General features: G+C 37.1%; 1 protein-coding gene across 5 annotated transcripts in view; it reads left to right on the forward strand.

The window, feature by feature from the left end:
- Positions 1–22,044, forward strand: part of NIPBL (NIPBL cohesin loading factor) — a 205,714-nt gene that overhangs the window by 161,466 nt on the left and 22,204 nt on the right. For all 5 annotated transcript variants that reach the window (XM_045079473.1, XM_004738003.2, XM_013051832.2 and 2 more), the window contains 5 exons: positions 296–430; positions 1,274–1,372; positions 2,738–2,791; positions 19,631–19,739; positions 21,201–21,337. In XM_045079473.1, coding sequence (XP_044935408.1) covers positions 296–430; positions 1,274–1,372; positions 2,738–2,791; positions 19,631–19,739; positions 21,201–21,337 — 534 coding nt within the window. The remainder of the gene's footprint in view (positions 1–295; positions 431–1,273; positions 1,373–2,737; positions 2,792–19,630; positions 19,740–21,200; positions 21,338–22,044) is intronic.

Below are 22,044 nucleotides of genomic sequence, written 5' to 3' on the forward strand. Positions count from 1 at the left end.
TTATTTTATCATATTTCATACATCAAGCATTCTGATATTTAAAAATACTTTTCTGGGGCGCCTGGGTGGCTCAGTGGGTTAAGCCGCTGCCTTCGGCTCAGGTCATGATCTCAGGGTCCTGGGATCGAGTCCCACATCGGGCTCTCTGCTCAGCAGGGGGCCTGCTTCCCTTCCTCTCTCTCTGTGATCTCTTCCCTTCCTCTCTCCTACTGTGATCTCTCTGTCAAATAAATAAATAAAATCTTAAAAAAAAAATAAAAATAAAAAAAAAATAAAAATACTTTTCTGTTCTTAGGATACTGGTATCAGTGTCAGGAAAAGGGTAATAAAGATTCTAAGAGACATCTGTATTGAACAGCCAACATTTCCAAAAATTACGGAAATGTGTGTAAAAATGATTCGCAGAGTCAATGATGAAGAGGGCATTAAGGTAAGTTGAAATGGTGACTTCTTTAAAATTTTTTCTTTTGTGTTTTAAGTAATTTAAGTGTTCATTGTATCTAAATTTTGTTGATGTATATGTAAAATATGACTTATAAAATCTTTATAAGCGAATCAACATTTTTAGATTATAAATTCAAAAAAGGCATACTTTGTTACGTTTTTATTTATAGATCTTATGTTAATAAAATCTGATCTTTCTCAATCAGTTGAATTATAATATTTAATGTCATCATAGTGATTACATTATATGCAGGAAGTTTATTATCGAATTAATTTTCAAATGGTATGTATTTGGTGTTCTAAGTTAAGAAATACTTCTTTGAAAGTTCAATCTTATTCATTAATTTATTTATATATAATTGTCCCCTGTATTTGTTCTTGTGTTTGTTTTTAACCACTTTTCCCCAAAAGTAGTAAAAATATTTTTTAGTTTGATCAAAAACATTTGAGTGTATACTATGCAGATTCCGTAGGCTAGGCATAATATCACCTATTTAAAATTTTTACCAATTGTAAAAGATTATAAATTTAAGAAATTAATTGATGAATGTTTCTAAACTGAGAAATTCATGCCAAAAATTCCTGGTAGTTTATGTTTTGATTAGTTATTTATAGCTTTGGGACAGTTTTTTTTGTTTGTTTGTTTTGTTTTAATAAATTCTTTTCTCACCATGGGGCTTGAACTTATGACCCAGAGATCAGGAGTTGTATGCTGTACTGACTGAGCCAGCCAGGTGTACCAACTTTGTTTTGGGTTTTAATAAGAATTTGGGATTGATAATTTTGCCGTTTGTTTTAGTTGTGTAGTTTGAAATTTTCTTTCTTCTAGAAATTAGTAAATGAAACATTCCAAAAACTCTGGTTTACTCCAACTCCGCACAATGACAAAGAAGCAATGACAAGGAAAATTTTAAACATCACTGATGTGGTAAGGACTGGAACAAAGGTGTGGTCCCTGTGGTTGCAAACCTAGTTTAGGCCTACCTACTCTTACGAATATAGAGACAATGATGAGATATTTGGTTAATCTTGACATTTAATACTATGGTTGACCCTTTAGCTGTACTGGTCCACTTATACACGGATTTATTTCAGTAAATACAATATAGTACTATAAGTTGTATTTTCTGTTCCTTAGGATTATTTTTTACTACTATTTCCTGTCTTCTAGCTTACTCCATTACTGTAAAAGTATGATATACTTTTACATATGATATATGATACATATATCATACAACATATGTGTTAATCACCTGTTTGTTATTGATAAGGCTTCCGGTCAGCAGTAAGCTATTAAAAGTTAAGTTTTGGGGAAATTAAAGTTATACGTAGATTTTCCTGTGTGCAAGGGGTTAGCATCCCTAAACCCTGCATTGTTCAGGGTCAGCTGAACTTCCCTTTACATTTCTGGAGATACTCAGGGGATGCTCAGAAGATGAGATTGGTATTTCTACATAATCACTTCTTGGCATTCATTCACTTAAGCACTGATACTGAAATTCGCTGTATTCCTCCACTGATTGAAAACAGAGAGGGGGAAGAAGGAAAAGTGGATGAAGAGTAACAGTAGCCCAGGGATAGCAACCTAAAATGGGATAGTACTTTTTCAGACAACATGAGTTAAGATAAGTCTCATTACTTTTAATTATACGCACAAGCTCCAAACCTTTTCAACCCAAAGTACTTTTTGTTTTGAACATACATTTTGTATTATCATTTACAAGTTCAACTTTGTTTCACTCATGGCTTTCTATCTTCTATCTAGAAGGAAAATAATAAGCAAACATTTCTATTTGTATTGTTTTAAATCTTACAGATTTTTCTGACTAATTGAAGTTATTATTCAAAATGTGATATCCTATATTTTTTAAAGTTTTTATTTAACTTTAGTTAACATACAGTGTAATATGAATTTCAGGTGTACAATATACTTATTCAGCAGTTCCATACATCATCCAGTGTTCATCACAACGAATGCTCTCCTTAATCCCCCTCACCTATTTCACGCATCTTCCCATCCACCTTTCCTCTAATACCTTATTTAATTTCAATATATTAAACCAATTTGTGAAATATCTTCTAAAGTGTTTTTAAAATAAAATTGTTTAGCATTGGTAAATTACTGGTCTACTAAAAGAATAGTTTACTTTAAAACTAATTTTTTTAATGAGAACATTGAGACATTAATATACTTCAAGCTAAAACATAGCAAAGATTTGGTTTTTGTTTTGGTTTTTTCAGATTTTTAAGTAAATTTCTAATTTTGATAGTTTCACCATATTTTCCCGCTTAGGTTGCAGCATGCAGAGATACTGGATATGACTGGTTTGAGCAACTCCTTCAAAACGTGAGTGTTATTTTGACTCCTGATAACAAATAACATGAAATTTAATAGAAGGTTAGTTCTTTATAAGCTTTATGATTTAAAAGAATCTTTTCAGTTATTTTTTAAGAATTTTTCTTTTGAAGGAGAACACTTATTCAGTATATTAGGCTGAATGTGCTGGTTAATATCCCTATTTAATAAATTATTTGATGCCTGATGTAAGTAAGTTTTCTGAATCAGTAATTGAAATTCTGTCTTCTCTGCCTTCCAGATAATTACTTTTTTCTTATCCCTTTAATTTGTATGTTAGACATGAAATCTACAGATTTACTGATTGCATTAAATATATATTTACATTAATAGTGCAGAATTAAACTACAGTTGTTCTTAAAAATTTCATTCGTAAAAATGTTTATCTCCCTATGAATTTTTTTATTTCAGAAATTTTAAATCGTTAGAAATACTCATCACCCAGCTTCAAAGTTATCAGCATTTTCCCAATCTTATTTTACTCTAATCCTTTGCTTATATATTTTTTTTAATTATTTTTTCTTGGCTGTAGTACTTTAAAGCAAACCCCATACTTTATATCATTTCACCATAAACATTTTAGTGTCTAAAGAATTTCTTTAACAAGAATTACTTTTAAAAAATAACCAGAATATCATTATCATCTATATCAAAATAAATATTAATAAGTTTTCCTTAATATCTAATACCTATTTAATGTTCATGTTTCCCTGATTGTCTTAAAAATGTATTTCTGTATTTGGTTTGAGGTTGCTTTGGTTGGTAAGGCTTTTAAGTCTCTTCTCTTAATCTACGATAGTCAACCCCTTACCCCTCTTTTTTTTCATGTCACTTATATGTTTTCCTATAGAATGTCCCACGTTCTAGATTTCATAGATCTTTTCCTTCTGGTGTCATTTAAATTATTCCTCTATTCACCATATTTTTTTCCGTAAACTCTTAGATCTAGAGCCTTAATAATATTGAAGTTCAATTTTGGGAGTAGGAGACCAGGATGATGCTGGATGTTAGTGATCACATTAGGAGGCACATAATGTTTGTTTATCCCACTTTCAATTTAGATATTGTCAACCTAGTACACTTATTATAATGAGTTTGTTCATTTTTTTAATGTCAGCATGAATGAATAGATTTGTATCTCTTTATATTTTATTTTATTTTATTTTATTTTATTTATATTTTCAGCAGGGGAAGGAGCAGAAGGAGAGGGAGGTAGAGAACCCTTACCAGGCTCAATGCCCAGCATCAGCCTGTTGCAGGGCTCAATCACATAGCCATGAGATCATGACCTGAACCGAAATCAAGTCAGACACTTAATCAACTGAGCCACCCAACTGCCCTGTCTTTGTATTTTAAATGTTATAATCATAATTTTTTTGAAATTAAGATTGTCTCATCTTTGGCCAGTGGTAGTCCCTTCAGGTTGGTCTTTTATACTTTTGATATAACCTTATTACTCTTTTGTAACCTGATCGCTTTTTGGCCTCTACAAGATGCCCTAGACTCAACTTGTACATTTTCTGTCCCAAACCTGAAATCAGCCATTTTTCCAAAGAGCCCTAATTCCCTTTACAGAGAAAAATTTAGATGCTGCAGATGTTCTTTGCTAATAGGTTATTATAGCTTTGGGCCTTTTCCAGAGAATAGAGCTATAAAATATGTATTTTTTAGAAAGGCAAAAATAAATCAAGAATTAATATTGATAGTTTTATTCAAGTTTTGTATTATGAAAGTCTATTTCTTTGGTTTTATTCTTTCCTTTAGGCTAAAAGTCTTGGTTCCCAAGGAAAGGAACATAATTTTACTTGCTTTGTCCTCCTATATTAACAAAAACATTAAATACAGTTTATAAGATTGCTTTGCATTTCTTTTTATCTATAGCTCACTAAAGATATATTAGTAAAAGTCCATTTTTTATTTTTGAAGGGGGGTGGAGGGCCAAAGGGAGTGGGAGAAAGAGAATCTTAAGCAGGCTCCATTGTGGGCTCCATCTCACAACCCTGAGATCGTGACCACCAAAATCAAGAGTCACACACTCAACCGACTGAGCCATCCAGGCACCTCATTAAAAGCCCTTCTTGAAAGAAATTTTTTCTGTTTGATTATGTCAACAAGCTCCTGTCTAGTTAAGTCCGTTTATTTCTGTCTACTATTGTATGTTTAGCAATATTTTTAATAGTCAACCAGAATTGTGTTCTTGAGGCACAATCAAGATCTAGAGTATCCTTCAAACTTCTTTGCGTCTCTTTATAGTTGGTACTCTTTCCTTGGTCCCAGGAAACAACCAGTCTACTTTTTGTCACTAAAGTTAGACCTTTTGTAGGATTTCATATCAGTGGATCATACAGCATGTAGTTGTTTTTTTTTTTCAAAGATTTTATTTATTAATTTGACAGAGAGAAATCACAAGTAGACAGGCAGGCAGAGAGAGGGAAGCAGGCTCCCCGCTGTGCAGAGAGCCCGATGCGGGACTCGATCCCAGGACCCTGAGATCATGACCTGAGCCGAAGGCAGCGGCTTAACCCACTGAGCCACCCAGGCGCCCCAGCATGTAGTTTTTTTATGTTTGACTTCTTTTAATTAGCAGAATATTGCTGGTATATTAATATTTTATTCATTTTTATTGCTCTCATTTTTCAGTAGTACATACTTATGGTAATTTCTTTATGAACTCACTAATTTATGGATTTGTGTTTCCAGTTTAGACTTTCCTGAATAATGCTGCAATGAATATTTGTGTGCAAGTGTTTGTGTGGATGAGTGTTTTTATTTTTCTTGGGTAAATTCATATAAATGTGATTGCTGGGTCATGTGGTGAATGAGAAACGGCCAGACTCTTTCCAAAATGGCTGAACCATTTTGAATTTCTACCAGCAATGTTCCAGTTGTTCTACATTCTCACCAATACTTGATTTTGTCATTCTTTTTAACTTTAGCCATCTGATGGTGTGCAGTAATACGTTGCTTTTAAAAAAAATTTTTAAGATGCCTTTTTTTAAATCTTCATGGTATTTTCATATGTTCTTCAGTCTGTAATATCTTAGGTTCTCTTCCTAAATCATCTTCTGTATATTACCTTTTATTTCATAAGTTTACATAATATATTTGGTATCATTTCCCTCCTAAGTCAAATAATTAGCTCTATGTTACAATGCATTGTGACCATCTTACTTATATTTACATCAGTCATCCCAGATGGGACATAATAATTTCAAAAAGGCTTTACAACCACAGGTTTCATCTGATAATTACAATTAATAAGTGAGTAAGAATTAATTGTAGTTATCAGAACTATCATTTAGTATTACCGAAAAGGACCCAAGATAATATCCATATGTATTATTGGCAAGTTAAAAGCAGAAAGGAGATGACTAGATTTGTAATCTCTTAGCAGTAAATTCTGTGTTCTTATATCTTTACTTTCTAGTCCTCTTTGGCTACTTGTTCATTCAGTCCTTTTTCCCCATTGTGTATTTTACTTTAGTTTCTGACAACAGTTTATCAGTGACACTGTGACTTCGTGATACAGTCATTAGATTAACAGAATTTAATTTATTGAAAGAAATAAGGCTTACAAATATTTATTATAGGGGCACCTGGGTGGCTCAGTAGGTTAAAGCCTCTGCCTTCAGCTCAGGTCATTATCTCAGGGTCCTTGGATCAAGCCCCGCATCGGGCTCTCTGCCTACTTGTGATCTCTGTCTGTCAAATAAATAAAATCTTTAAAAAAAAAATTATTGGGACGCCTGGGTGGCTCAGTCGATTAAGCTGCTGCCTTCGGCTCGGGTCATGATCCCAGAATCCTGGGATCGAGTCCCACGTGGGGCTCCTTGCTTGGCAGGGAGCCTCCTCTCCGCATCTGCCTGCTTGTGCATGCTCTCTCATCCTCTCTCTCTCTCTCTCTGACAAATAAATAAATAAAATCTTTTAAAAATAAAAAATTATTAAGGGGTGCCTGGGTGGCTCAGTGGGTGAAAGCCTCTGCCTTTGGCTCAGGTCATGATCCCAGGGTCCTGGGATCGAGCCCCATGTTGGGCTCTCTGCTCAGTGGGGAGCCTGCTTCCCTCTCTCTCTGCCTGCCTCGCTGCCTACTTGTGATATCTGTCTGTCAAATAAATAATTAAAGTCTTTTTAAACAATTTATTATAGGTGCATTTAAAGAGACAAAACCACTTCTAGCAGTTACAACAACGTGTACGCATAATAAGAGAGCTTAGGAAGGATATAGAGAATAGACTGCCAGAATCATTGGAAATTCTTGAGTCAAGAATAATTAACGTACATGGGTGCACCAGGCTGGCTCTCTCGGTTAGAGCATACAGCTCTGGATCTTGGAACTGTGAGTTTGAGCCCACACTGGGGGTAGAGTTTAAAAAAAAAAAAGATTTTTTTTTTTTTTAATTAAAAACATTTTTTTTTCGGGGCGCCTGGGTGGCTCAGTGGATTAAGCCGCTGCCTTCGGCTCAGGTCATGATCTCAGTGTCCTGGGATCGAGCCCCGCATCGGGCTCTTTGCTCAGCGGGAGCCTGCTTCCTCCTCTCTCTCTGCCTGACTCTCCGCCTACTTGTGATCTTTCTCTCTGTCAAATAAATTAATAAAAAAATCTTTAAAAAAAAAAAAAAAACAAAAAAACATTTTTTTTTCAATTCCCAACACTTGGGTATCTAGATTGCTCAGTTGGTTAAGTGTCTGCCTTCGTCTTGGGTCATGATCCCAGTGTCCTGGGATTGAGCCCCATATCAGGCTCCCTGCTCAGTGAGGAGCCTGCTTCTCATTCTCCTCCCCCTGCTGTGCATGCTCTCTCTCTCTCAAATAAATAAAATCTTAAGAAAAAAGAATTAGCACACTTCAGCTATTTCCATTGAGCTCATATACACATTCTACTCCATCCACTTTCCATTACTTCTCATTTTTATTATTTTTGTGTTGAGTTTCCTATGGATTAGTGATTCTCAACATATGGAATGTAGTCATCTTTTAGGGAAACTTACAGTACTATAGCTTCAAATTCAGACATGCATCAAACTGTCAAAATAAATAATTTTGTTAGTATATATACACACACACACTTCAAATGTATGAAGATTCACTGCCTTCATAACCTTTAATGAATTCATAGTTTTATAACTTTAAATGATTTCATAGTTTTTTTGCCATTTTTCAGTAGTCTATGAAAGAGAAATTTCTATCATGAAAGTCCTTGTATTTTTTAATTTCTATAAAGTAGTCTAATTTAAAGAACTGTCAAATCACTATGATAGGTACACAAAAATTGAATTGATTGTTTTAGTGCCACTCATTTTCATTGCTTATGAACCAAGAGTATGATCCTTTTTAGTTTATAAGAAAATACTGGTGGGGTGCTTGAGTGCCTCGGTTGGTTAAGCATCTGCCTTGGGCTCAAGTAAATGATCCCAGGGTCCCAAGATCAAACCCCACATCTGTCGTACTCCATGCTCAGGTGGGGGTCTACTACTCCCTCTACTCTGCCCCTCCCCGACATGTGCTCTCTCTTGAGTGTGCCTGCTCACTCTCTCTCAAATAAATGAATAAAATCTTTCAAATTATTTTTAAAAAAAGAAAATGCAGGGCGCCTGGGTGGCTCAGTGGGTTAAGCCGCTGCCTTCGGCTCAGGTCATGATCTCAGGGTCCTGGGATCGAGTCCCGCATCGGGCTCTCTGCTCAGCAGGAGCCTGCTTCCTCCTCTCTCTCTCTCTGCCTGCCTCTCTGCCTACTTGTGATCTCTCTCTGTAAAATAAATAAATAAAATCTTTAAAAAAAAAAAAAGAAAATGCAGACAGTGAAAAAAACTTGAATAACATATATTTCATATGTTCCTGGTCTAGTACTCTAAAACAATATCTCCTTGAAGTTTACAGTCAAATACTTTATCAACCAATGAATGAACAGGAAAATTAATATACTCATGTAATTTAATAGTACCCCACATCTTAAAGGAGGAGACTATTGAAACATAGAGCAACATAGATGATGAATAAAAACATTACAAAGAGTTAAGACTTACACAGTAGAGTACATATTCTGATTCCATTTATATAAAGTTCTAAGAGAGTCAGAAACTAGTCTATATTGGAAAAATTCAGAAGAGTGTTTGCAGGGGGCCAGGGATTGATATGGAAGGGACATGTACTAGGGTTCTCCAGAGTAGCAGAACCAACAGAATACTGAGAGGAGAGAGAAAAGCATCTATTACAAGGAATTGGCTCATGGAGTTGTGGTGCCTCTTAAATCCCCAAATCTGCTGTCTGCAAGCTAGAAGTCCAGAGAATCTACTGGTGTAGTTTAGTCTTTGTCTGAAGGTCTGAACCAGGGTACACAATGGTATAAATCCCAGTTGAAGTCAAGAGAAACCTGATGTCCCAGCTCAGACAGAGAATAGTCGGTTTCTTCCTTCTTCCACCTTTTGTTCTTTTCAGGCCCTCAGTGGCTTCTATGATACCCACCCAAATTAGAGAGGATAATCTGCTTTACTCAGTCCACCATTTCTGGGTTTTTTGTTTTTGTTTTTGTTTTTGTTTTTAATTTTATTTATTTATTTGACAGAGAGAGGGAGAGATCACAAGCAGGCAGAGCAGCGGGGGTGGGGGGCGGCGGAATGCAGGCTCCCTGTTGAGCAGAGAGCCGGATGTGGGGCTCAATCTCAGGACCCTGAGATCATGACCTGAGTAGAAGGCAGAGGCTTTTAACCCACTGAGCCACCCAGGCGCCCCTCAGTCCACCATTTCTTTTTTTTTTTTTTAAAGATTTTATTTATTTATTTGACAGAGAGAAATCACAAGTAGATGGAGAGGCAGGCAGAGAGAGAGAGAGGGAAGCAGGCTCCCCGCCGAGCAGAGAGCCCGATGCGGGACTCGATCCCAGGACCCTGAGATCATGACCCGAGCCGAAGGCAGCGGCTTAACCCACTGAGCCACCCAGGCGCCCCTCAGTCCACCATTTCAAATGTGAATCTCATCCAGAAACATCCTCAGCAATACCCAGAAGTAATATTTAGCCGAGTAACTGGGTATTCTGTGGCCCAGTCAAGCTGACACATAAAATTAACCATGACAAGTCCACTTTGTCAACTTGGCACATATGTATATCTCTTTAAACCATACTTCATGGGCACCTGGGTGACTCAGTGAGTTATGCCTCTGCCTTCAGCTCAGGTCATGATCTCAGGGTTCTGGGATTGAGCCCCGCATCAGGCTCTCTGCTCAGCAGGAAGCCTGATTCCCCCCTCTCTCTCTCTGCCTGCCTCCTCTCTGCCTACTTGTGATCTCTATCAAATAAATAAATAAAATCTTTAAAAAAGAACAAAACATACTTCATTTCCAAAAACAATAACAAGGTCATAGTTCCACCTACCATGATAACAGCTATCCTGCATACAACCAAAAATGTACTAATCTCTTTCCCAGGAGAAAAAAATGAAGCTCTTGAGTGATAGTTACTCTTCTCTTTGATATCCCATAACTTAAATATACTGTGATATGAAGTCAATACATCTTGTGTTCTATGGTAAGGGAATAAGAGGGGAAAAAATTAATTGCTCTTTCCTCTCTCCCTCCTTCTCCCTTTTACCATCCCTCCCTACATACACACACAAATACACAAACACACACACACACAAACACACACACACACACACTAATGTATTCATAACAAAATAAGTAGAAAATGCTCATGGCAACTTTTTTTTTTTTTCCTATATTTTGTAATGTGGTCATGGCTGCCTTCTTCTGCCCACTGTCCATTCCCCTTTGCCTTCAACAAGGAGCTCAGCTGGTCTTGGCTCATGGTGGAATGACTCATGACTTCACTCTTTTTTTTTTTTTTTTTTTTTTAAGATTTTATTTATTTATTTATTTGTCAGAGAGAGAGAGAGAGAGAGAGGGAGAGCACAAGCAGGCAGAGCAGCAGGCAGAGGCAGAGAGAGAAGCAGGCTTCCCACCGAGTAAGGAGCCCGATGCGGGACCCTGGGATCATGACCTGAGCCTAAGGCAGCGGCTTAACCAACTGAGCCACCCAGTCGTCCCTCATAACTTCTTTCTTGAAGGGTCTTTACCACTAGTAGTCCTGCCTGGCTTGGGTTGATACAGTTTTACATTGACCTTAATCACAGGAGATGGTAATACTAAGAGTTGCCATAAGGGATCTCCTATATTCCAGACATACTCTTCCTTATCTCCATTGTAGAGCAGAATTCCAGTCTCTTTCTGGTAGTCAGGATCAGTCACTCCAGCCAGTACCCTAATTCCCTTCTTTGCCTGTTGATTTAGAGGCATGAGAAGCCCAAAGTAGTTGGGTCATCACCTTAACTTCCAGTTCAGTGGGATAGTTGTGTCTCCAGGTGGGAGCTCCTTCTGGAACTAAGACCTCTAGGTCAGCAAAGCATAAAGTTGCCAAAAGTAAAAATTTTGCTAGCAGGTTGCTAGAGGTAATAGTGAGTGATTCCACTCCCATTTCCACCCCTTGCAAATTTCTGGATTGTGAATCCTCGTTGTGGGCTCAACAGCACCAAATACTAGATACTAATTCAGAGCATATAGAGCCTTCTGGAGAATCTTGCCTCAGCCGTGCAGGATATTGCCACCTATCTGGTGCTATATGTAACCCTTCAAAAGTCCATTCCATGTTCTATCAAACCACTTGGATTCACTGATCAAAAGTAATTCTGTGTAGAATACCATGACAGTAAATAAGGCATTCTATAAATCTACAGGTGGTAGTTTTGGCAGAAGCACTGCATGCAGTGAAGGCAAGTCTGTATCCAGAGGGTCTGTTCCAGTAAGAATATTATGAAAATGGTCCTGTGTAATCAACCTGCCCATGAGATAGCTGACATTCACCCAGGGATTGGTTCTATGTCAGGGACTCAGTGTTGGTCTCTGCTGCTGGGAGATTAGTCACTCAGCAGTGGCCATAACCACACTGGCCTTCATGAATAGAAGTCTGGGTCACTGAGCCCATGTATAACCTCCTTCCCTGTCACCATGGACAGTTTGTTCATCAGCCCATTGAGCAATAGGGTAGTTGGGAAAGAGGCTGATATCCTCCAAGAAGATACCTACAAAATGAGTCTTCTTATCCACTTGATTATTTAATTATTCCTCTGCTGACATCACCCTTCGGTGAACATTCATGTGAGACACAAGTATCCTCATGTTTTTTGCCCAATCGGAGATGTCTATCCACATGCCTATTTTCTAAATTTCCTTGTCCCCAGCTTTCTAATCCTCTTCCTTCCAAGTCCCTAGCCATCCAGCCAAACTGTTGGCCACAGCCCATGAATCAGTGTAATACAAAGTCACATTTCTGGTCGTTCCTTCTTCCAAACAAAGTGAACAGCCAGGTACACTGCTCAGAAGTTCTGCCTGGTGGAACTTCCCTTCACCACTGTCCTTCAGGGATGTTCCAGTCAGGAGCTATAGTGCTGCAGATGTCTACTTTGGAATGGTCCTGTGTATCGTGCAGACCCAGATGTAAACCAGGCTGAAGTCTTCCTCTCCTCTGCTGGTTGATCATAGGGGATGATCATAAGGATCTCCACATGAGTCCATAGGTACAGGCTGGAAGAGAGACCCTATAGCAGGAATGAGAACCATAGGCATTTGGGCTGCTCTCACCCAGTCACATCTATACCACTTACATTCGATGATGACTGCTGCTGTGCATACCCAGCTTTATATCTTGGGTTGGGGCGTCAGGTAACACCCAGTTCATCACAGGTAGCTCAGATTGCATGGTAGTGTGGTGACTAGGCATTTAGTATCTACTAAGCCCCAGTAGCATGCCAGGAGCTCTCTTTAAAAAGAGAGTAGTTATCTGCAGAGAACAACAAGGCTTTGCTCCAAAATCCTAAGGGTTTGTACTGCATGCAGTCCCCCTATGGGATCCTTCCAAAGGCTCCAAACCTGCTGCTGACACTTCAGACACCTTTGGATCATCTGACCCATGGTGCCAGCAGCTTGCCCAGCAGCCTGGATCTTGTGCACAGTCTTCCTCTCTTCTAGGCCCTACTCTAGCACAGGCAGCATCTCAGGTCACTCAGCAAATGAGCGAGAGTAATACATTCAGAAAAAGAATTTGTTGCCTCTAAAATCAAAAGCCCACTAGGCATTGTGCCTCTCTTTTTGATTATATATAGGAAAGGCCAGATGGGGCGCCTGGGTGGCTCAGTGGGTTAAGCCGCTGCCTTCGGCTCAGGTCATGATCTCAGGGTCCTGGGATCGAGGCCCGCATCGGGCTCTCTGCTCAGCAGGGAGCCTGCTTCCCTCTCTCTCTCTCTGCCTGCCTCTCCATCTACTTGTGATTTCTCTCTGTCAAATAAATAAATAAAATCTTTAAAAAAAAAAAAAAAAAAGGAAAGGCCAGATGGAACAGTTTATCCTTTACCTTAGAAGGGTTATCTCAACATACCCCACACCACTAAGACACTAGTAATTTCACTGAAGTAGAAGACCCCTGAATTTTTGTTGGATGTATTTCCCCACCTTTTGACACACACAAGTCTTACCAGTAAGTCTAGAGTGGTTGCTACTTTTTGCCTTTGACAGGGATGGAGAAAAAGACATCTGCCAGAAGGTCCCAGGCAACCAGGGAATGTATTAATTCACTCAAGTAATACCTTATCTGGTACAGCAGCTGGAGTTGAAGTCACCACATGGTTAATCTTATGCTAATCCACTGTCATTCCCCAAGATCCATCTGTCTACTGCATAGGCCAAATAAGTAGGTTTAATGAGAAGGTGGTATGAATTACCATCTCTGCATCCTTCAAGTCTCTGATGATACCACTAATCTTGACAGCCCCTCCAGTAGTGTAGTATTGCTTTTAGTGTACTATTTTCCTGGGTAGAAGCATTCCTCATGGCTCCCACTTGGCCTTCCCACCATAATAGCCCTCACTGCATGGATCAGAGAACCAACGTGAGGATTCTGTCAGCTGCTGAGTATATCTATTCCAATTTTGCATTTTTGTACTAGGAAATAATCACAAGGTGTATTTGGGGACCCACTGGACTCAGCATGAAACAGACCAGAGTTATACCTCCACTGACCACCTGACCTCCAAACCCCACCCCTACTCTGACTTATGGGCTACAGCAACCTTTAGGGTCTCCTGGAATTAGTGCCGGTTCAGAACCAACATCTAATAATCCCTAAAAGGTCTGATCAATTTCCTTTTCTTCAGTGTACAGTTAATCTGATAAAAGACCATAGGTCCCTTTGGCAAGGTTAGGTAAAGAATTAACAGTATATTTTCCATAGAGTATGGGACTCCTTCCATACTTAAGGAATCAAGAGGATTCCTCAGAGAATAACAGAATGTGTGTGTCACCAAAATTCATATGTTGAAGCCTAATCCCTAATGTTGATCCCTAATCCCTAATACTAGGAGGTGGGGCTTTGGGGGCATGATTAGATCATGAGGGTGGAGCCCTTGTGAATCAGATTAATGCTCTTCTAAGAAGAAACACAGAGAGATGATCTCTCTGTTCTCTACCACATAAGGATATAACAAGAAGACCATCATCTGCAAGCTAGGAAAAGAATCTTCACCAGAAGATGCTGGCACCTTTGTCTCGGATTTCCCAGCTTCTAGAACTATGAGAAATAAATCTCTAAGCCAGCTAGTCTATGGTATTTATTATAGCAGCCCAAGCTAAGACAGAAATTGGTACCAAAAAGTAGGATACAGCTGAAAACAATGTGAAAGTGGCTTTGGAGCTGGGTAATATGTAGAGACTAGAACAGTTTTGATGTGCTAATACTAGAAAAAGCTGATATTTTGAGGGACCTTGAAAGGCAGTTCTGGTGAGGGCTCAGAGAGAAAAGAAGCTGTAGAGAAAGATTTTGTCTAGTTAGAGAATACTTATATTCATGTACAGTATGTTGGTAGAAATACTGACAGTAAAGGCCATTCTGATGGGGTCTCAGACGGAACTGAGAAACATGCTGTTGGACAGCGGAAAAAGCAGTCTTTGTTACAAAGGGGCAAAGAACTTGGCTGAGTTGTTTCTTGTTCTGGTGTTTTATGAAAGCTAGAACTTCAAGCATGAAATTGGATATTTAGCTAAGGAGAGTTCTCAGTAAAGTGTTGAAGGAGCAATTTGTGTTGTTTATAATCAAATACTGTCTCTCCTTCAGCCAGTGAGTGGGTAAAAAGACTGATATATCCACACAGTTTCATAGTATTCCACATCATAAAGGAACAAACTGTTGATACATACAACTTAGGTGAATAATGAAAACATTATGCAGAGTGAAGGAAGCCCTACACAGAAGAGTACATGTTTTGATTTATATGAAGTTCTAGGAGAGGCAAAATTAGTCTGTATTGGAAAGACTCAGAAGAATGATTGCAGGGGGTCAGGGATTGACTGGGAAGTAATGTGAGGGAACTTTCAAGGATGATGGTAATATTCTCTACCAGTGGTTCTAAGAGTTAAAGTTACTGAGAGTACCTGTAACTTGTTAGATACACGAATTCTAAGGCTTTACCCCAGTAACTCAGGGTGGGCCTCCATTCTATATTTTATAGCCTCTCCAGATGATTCTGATATGAGCTAAAGATGTAGATCACTGTTCTGTATCTTGATAGGAGTTTGAGTTCTAATGGTGAATGCACTTAACAAAACTGAGGAAATGAACACTGAAGATTTGAACATTTGATTTTGTGTAAATTTTATCTCAAAGGGGAAAAAAGTATACTGTTTACAGTTTGGTTTGAAATACATCAAAAATAAGACAGATAAAGATGTATGTGTATGTATACATATGTATATGTATATACATGCGCTTATGCATATATATAAGCATAAGGCTGGTTTAACATCAGTGTTTGTGTATGATTTAACACCAAAATAGAAGAAATAAGTAATCACTCCAGGGAGCACAGGACAAATTTTTGATAAAATTTAATAACTTTGAATGGTAACTTCTAATAAAGTAGGAACAAATTCTTTTTTCTTTTTTTTAAAAGATTTTATTCATTCATTTGACAGAGATTACAAGTAGGCAGAGAGGCAGTCAGAGAGAGGAGGAAGCAGGCTCCCTGCTGAGCAGAGAGCCCGATGCGGGGCTCGATTGCAGGACCCTGGGATCATGACCTGAGCTGAAGGCAGAGGCTTTAACCCACTGAGCCACCAGGCACCCCAAGTAGGAACAAAGTCTAACAAAATAACTATAAACCTAAAATGAAAATCATGCAAAATGGGAATAAGTTCAGAGATCTCATCAAAATAAAAAATAATCGGCAAGGGGCACCTGGCTGGCTCAGTTGGTAGAGCATGTATTTTTGAGCTCAGGGTCTTGAGTTCAAGCTTCATGCTGGGTGTGGAGCCTGCTTAAAAATAAAAGAAGAGGGTGCCTGGGTGGCTCAGTGGGTTAAGCCTCTGCCTTCAGCTCAAATCATGATCTCAGGGACCTGGGATCAAGTCCCGCATCGGGCTCTCTGCTCAGCATGGGGCCTGCTTCCCCCCCCCATCTCTCTCTGCCTGCCTCTCTGCCTACTTGCAATCTCTCTGTCAAATAAATAAGTAAAGTCTTTAAAAAAATTTTTTTTTAATAAAAGAAGAAAAAAATACAGTCATCAGATATGTTGAGATGATTGTAAAATGTATGTGGAAAAGCAGAGAACTAAAAATAATGGTCATTTTTAAAATGCAGGAGAACTGACTTGCCTTACCAAATATAGGACTTATTTTAAAGATACAGTAGATAGTGTGGTACTAAATAGACCAAGAGAACAAGATGGAGAGCCCAAAAATAAGCCTCCATGTATTTAGGATATACTTTTTTTTTTTTAAGATTTTATTTATTTATTTGATGGAAATCACAAGTAGACGGAGAGGCAGGCACAGAGAGAGAGAGGGAAGCAGGCTCCCCGCCGAGCAGAGAGCCTGATGCGGGACTCGATCCCAGGACCCTGAGATCATGACCTGAGCCGAAGGCAGTGGCTTAACCCACTGAGCCACCCAGGCGCCCCTGGATATACTTTTAAAATAGAAGTGGCACTGCAGCTAAAGGAAAGAGCAGAGTTCTTAGCAAATGGGGCTGGGACGATTGGCTATCAAAAAGGAATTTTTCTTTTCTTTTTTCTTTTTTCCTTTTTTAAGATTTGCTTCCTACTCTGGGGCCCCTCAGTGGCTCATTTGGCTAGGTGTCCAACTCTTGGTTTCTGCTCAGGTCATGATCTCAGGGTAAGGAGATCAAGCCTCACATCAGGCTCCATGGTCAGAGACTGCTTGAGATTGTTTCTCCCTCTCCCTCTGCCCTCCCACCACTCCAGCACACACATGTGCTCTCTTTCTCTCTCTCAAATAAGTAAATCTTTAAAAAAAAAAAAAATTTATTCTTACTTCCAACTGAGTAATCTCCTCCATATAAAGAAAATCTTTAAATCCTTTAGAAGATAATATATGTGAATATATTTTTGACCTTTCTGTAGGGAACGATTTCTTAAACGAGTTCCAAAGCCATTAACCTTAAAAGATTGGTAAATTTCAGTGTGTTGAAAGGAAGTACAAGAGAACAAGATGGAGAGCCCAAAGTCTTTTTAATTTTAAATATTTTAATTTAAAGATATCTTAAGGCAAAAACACAAGTCACAAACTGGGAAATGATATTTGACACACATGTGACATGGAAAAAAGGATCATTATTAAGAATATGTGAAGAACTCCCCTTCTATAAACCAACATAAGGCAAGAGTCCCAGTCGGAAAATAAGTAAAAGGCATGAATAGGCATTTCATACAAGAAATAGCACATATAGCCTATACAGTGTTCAACTTCACTAATAATATGGAAATTACAAATCAAAACTGTGTTTTACATTCATTTGATTAGTGGAAATTGAGAAGTCAGATGATAACAAATGATGGAAAAGAGATGAATTAAACAGTATCTCTTAAACTATTAATTGAGAAAATACTACAGCAATTTGAAAAAATATAGCATTGGGATGCCTGGGTGGCTCAGTCGGTTAGGCCGCTGCCTTTGGCTCAGGTCATGATCCCGGGATCCTGGGATCGAGTCCTGCATCGGGCTCCTTGTCTAGCAGGGAGCCTGCTTCTCTCTCTGCCTCTGCCTGCCACTCTGCCTGCGTGTCCTCTCTCTCTCACAAATAAATAAAATTTAAAAAATATATATATAGCATTATTTCATAAAGTTGAACAATTTATATAATCTGTGACCTAGTATTTCCACAAAAAGGTACTTCCACTTAAAGGTATATACCCAACAAAGTCTTGCATATGTGTGCAAGGAGACAAAAGAATTTTCATTATGCCATCAAAAATGTCTAATTCTATCTAAATTAATTGCAGTATATCTAAACTAATAGCAGTATTAACACAGTAGCCTGTTGCTTATCAGTTAAAATGAATAAAATACAGTCATTTGCAACACCCTGGATTACAGTTAGGGACATAATGCTGAGTGAACAAGGCAAGTCCCAGAAGCCAACATCTAGCATGATACGTTTTAGAAAGTTGAAAATCAGGCAAAACTATAAGCAGTATACAGCTTACACGATTTTTTTAAGCAAAGAAATTAGAAAATTCCTGATAATGGTTACCTTGAAGTGACACAGAAGATGGAATAAGGGAAGGAGCACATTGGGAAAATAAAAGTCCATGGAAATCTTCTTGTTCTTGAGAACCAAAATACAGGATTTATACTTTTGTGTATACTTAATCTCTTGGAAAGGAAAAAGAGAAAATAAGGAAGAGAGGATTGTTTTCTGCTCCTTCCTGGAAAAGACTAGTATGTGATTTTAGTAGCTGCTTAAAGAATCGAGTTGTGGATCAGGACAAGTAGAATTTGCTGTACAGAGTTGAAACTGAAAATCGAAATTTTCTTTGATTTATTTCTTTAAGTTGAAGAGGATGTGGGCAACATACATGTTATGTTATACTGATTGCTGTCAATTGTTTTAATCATTTGTGCATCTTGTAGTGAAAGTTTAAACTTGAGCTATCCCAAACTAGCCACATGTGTTTTTGTTTTTGTTTTTGTTTTTTAACTTAATTTGAATTTTTGTTTTTATTTTATTTTAATTCTTCGGTCATGCTAGCAACATTTCACATGTTTAGTAGCTGCACATGTCTTTTGGCAACCATATTGGACAGCACAGATAAAGAATATTTCCATCATTGCAGGAAGTTATATTGGACAGCGCTAGAACTCTTCATGAAAATCAAATACACATTTCAACTTCCTTAATATCTCCAGAGTTGTATTAGCTTATCTGTATTAACAAAAATATACCAAAGATGACTTTACAACTGACCTATGATTATAAAAGTTTGAATTTGTATAGTTAGACTGATCTTTTCTCCTCATCTCCTCATTCCTAATACTTTTCTTGCATTGTTGATTAATAATTTGGCAAAGGATAATACAAAAAAGAAATCTAGGCTTATGTTTTGTAATTTAAAAATTGAAGGTGCAATTCAGATGAAGTTATATTAAAAATGTAATTAACTTACACTTTTTGGATCTATCAAAGACCTTGAAATAAGAATATAAATTCTTTAAAATAATCCAGCTAACACTGAGCATTAAGGAAAGTTACCGTTCTCATTTCTCTCAGGTCCTACATACAGCAGTTAAAATACTTCATACTAACATTGTTTGAAAGTGTTTATTAGATATTTTAAAACATTTGCTATAGATTTTTTATTTATTTGCATTTTCCATATTAATTGTTAATGACAAATTGAAAGCTTTTTATGGACACATTTAATGCATTTATATTACTATTGCCTAATGAATAATTATACCGGGATTTTTTTTTTTTATATATATACATATATAGTTGTTGAAGTCCGAAGAGGATTCCTCATATAAACCTGTGAAGAAAGCTTGTACTCAACTTGTTGATAACCTAGTTGAGCACATTCTTAAATATGAGGAATCTCTAGCTGGTAAGACATTTTATATATTGGTAATTAAGTTGATTTTATAAGATATTTTAAAATACTTTGGGCACATTTCTCAATTTTGCTTCTGGTTCTACTTAGCCTAATAATTAATAACACTTTTAAATGAAGGGGGTTTTTTTGTTTGATGTTGCATCCTAGATTGTATTGTTTAGGTTGACTAAGATTATCTAGAGCAGTATAATAAAAGCATAGGTCTCATCTCTTCTACATCTTTCAGTAGCATAATTTTAAATGTTATGTTGAACAGACATCAAAGTCCAGGTGCTAATACGGGTTTAGCTAGTTGCACTCATCCAAAATCTGCTTGATATCTTTTAAATGATACAGAATTTTCTCTCAAAAATGAAATTGTTTTAACTATGATAAAAATGTTTTTAAAAGATTTGTAGTACATTCCTAATATCATTTATAATTGTTATATAAAATGTGTTTAATCTTGAGCGACATAAAACGGTTAATATTTTTTAAGTTGACAAATTCCTTAATTACTTAATATTTTATGTTATCTGTTTCATTATTTATCAGTCACAGATTTGAAGTTTATAAATAATTATATAAAACTATAAAAGTAATTGATAATCTATTGCTTAAAGCACCCAAGACTAACATTACTTCCCATATCCTAATGTACATTGATGAGGAACAATAGTCAGCCTTGGTCATTCTCCAGAATTGGGAGCCTTATAGAGGTATCATTATGGCACCCAAGGAAATTGTTGCTATCCTTTATATTTTATATGCAGTTTATTTTCTTTCATTTTTTTTCTTCATTTTCCATGTGTACCTCTTTTTCTTTTTATCTCCTAGTTCTGTTTCCCCTGTTTTAGCCTATCCTAGTTTTTAAGGGTGATACTGTTGTCAGTGTTGAAAAATTGCTGATCTCTTCTAAACACTAATTTGCCTCCTGAGAAGCACTGTATCTCCTAACCAGCAGCATTTTCCTCCCACTGGAGCATAGTTTACTTTTCTGAGGTAGCACTGGTCCAGCTTCTTAATTTGTCATGCCAGTCTTTTAATATTCTTCTACCATGGTAGCATCTCTCTTTTCCCAGTACCCTCAAACACAGTATCACCACAGCTAATTTGTTGTTGTCCCCCTTTGCTAACTTTCCCTTACTTACTTCCATCCTTTATAGATACCAGCAACACCATGTTTATTCCCAAAACCCCATCCCTAAACTTAGCTTCCATTCTACTTATTAACTTCAACCCTATAACCCTTAGTGTAAAATTTGTCTTCTATAGCACAGCCTCTTTGTCTTCTTAATATATGTAATATGTATAATAAAAGAAAAAATGTAGAAAGTCTAGTATCATAAGAAATGCTAATCTTTTATTGAAGCATGTATTAAATCAGTTGAGGGGGTGATATTGACTAACTTAAATAATTGTATAATTTCCACTGCCTTGTCATATTTTAGTATCTTATTTCTGTTTTTCCAGACTCTGACAATAAAGGTGTGAATTCTGGAAGATTGGTAGCTTGCATAACCACTTTGTTCTTATTCAGCAAGATAAGACCTCAGCTCATGGTTAAACACGCCATGACTATGCAGCCATACCTTACCACTAAATGTAGTGTAAGTATAGAGCTGTCCTACTTTTCTGTCTTACCATGTAGTATTTTCAATTTAGAATTCACATGATGTCATCCACACTTTCACTGACCAGCTGTGTCTTGTACTCAAATATATGTTCTAATATTTGTGGCAAGTTATCTACAGACATTTTCCTGATGTATTATAAATGAAGTTCAGGCTTCATTTCCTTTATAAGCTCCTCAGTTCAAACCCTCAGTAAATGCTTACTAAATGTTGTAACTACTGCTAAGACCTCAAAGATGAATGAGGTAGAGTTCCTCTCATTGAGAAATTTACTGACTTTTGGATTCTAAATTTGCTTTTCATTTGTTATTTCAGTATATTTTCTTATATTGTATTTATTTTCTAATACATCAATATATTGAATATGGAAAATCTAGTCTATCAGAGATATTAGGTGCTTGTTTTAAGTTAATATTGCACATACTCTTTTTCTAAGGTTAAATGTGAAAATCAAATAAAACATTGCTTATGTAAAATCATCCATCAGTTTATATGACAGCATGGTGAGTTAAGTGGCTTATTACAAACACTAAAATTTGAAGTAGTCCAAAAACTTTAAAATGTAAATAGTTTTTTTACTTGCTATGTTTCCAGTGTTCCTAAAGAACTAATTTTAACTGTTTTCTCTACTAGATTTGCTTTGCTGCTATGGTCTCATTTATTGGTGATCTAAAATTAACAAG

The sequence above is a fragment of the Mustela putorius genome, unplaced genomic scaffold (genome assembly GCF_011764305.1).
Source record: "Mustela putorius furo isolate JIRA1106 unplaced genomic scaffold, ASM1176430v1.1 tig00000407_pilon_pilon_pilon, whole genome shotgun sequence".
NCBI lineage: Eukaryota > Metazoa > Chordata > Mammalia > Carnivora > Mustelidae > Mustela > Mustela putorius.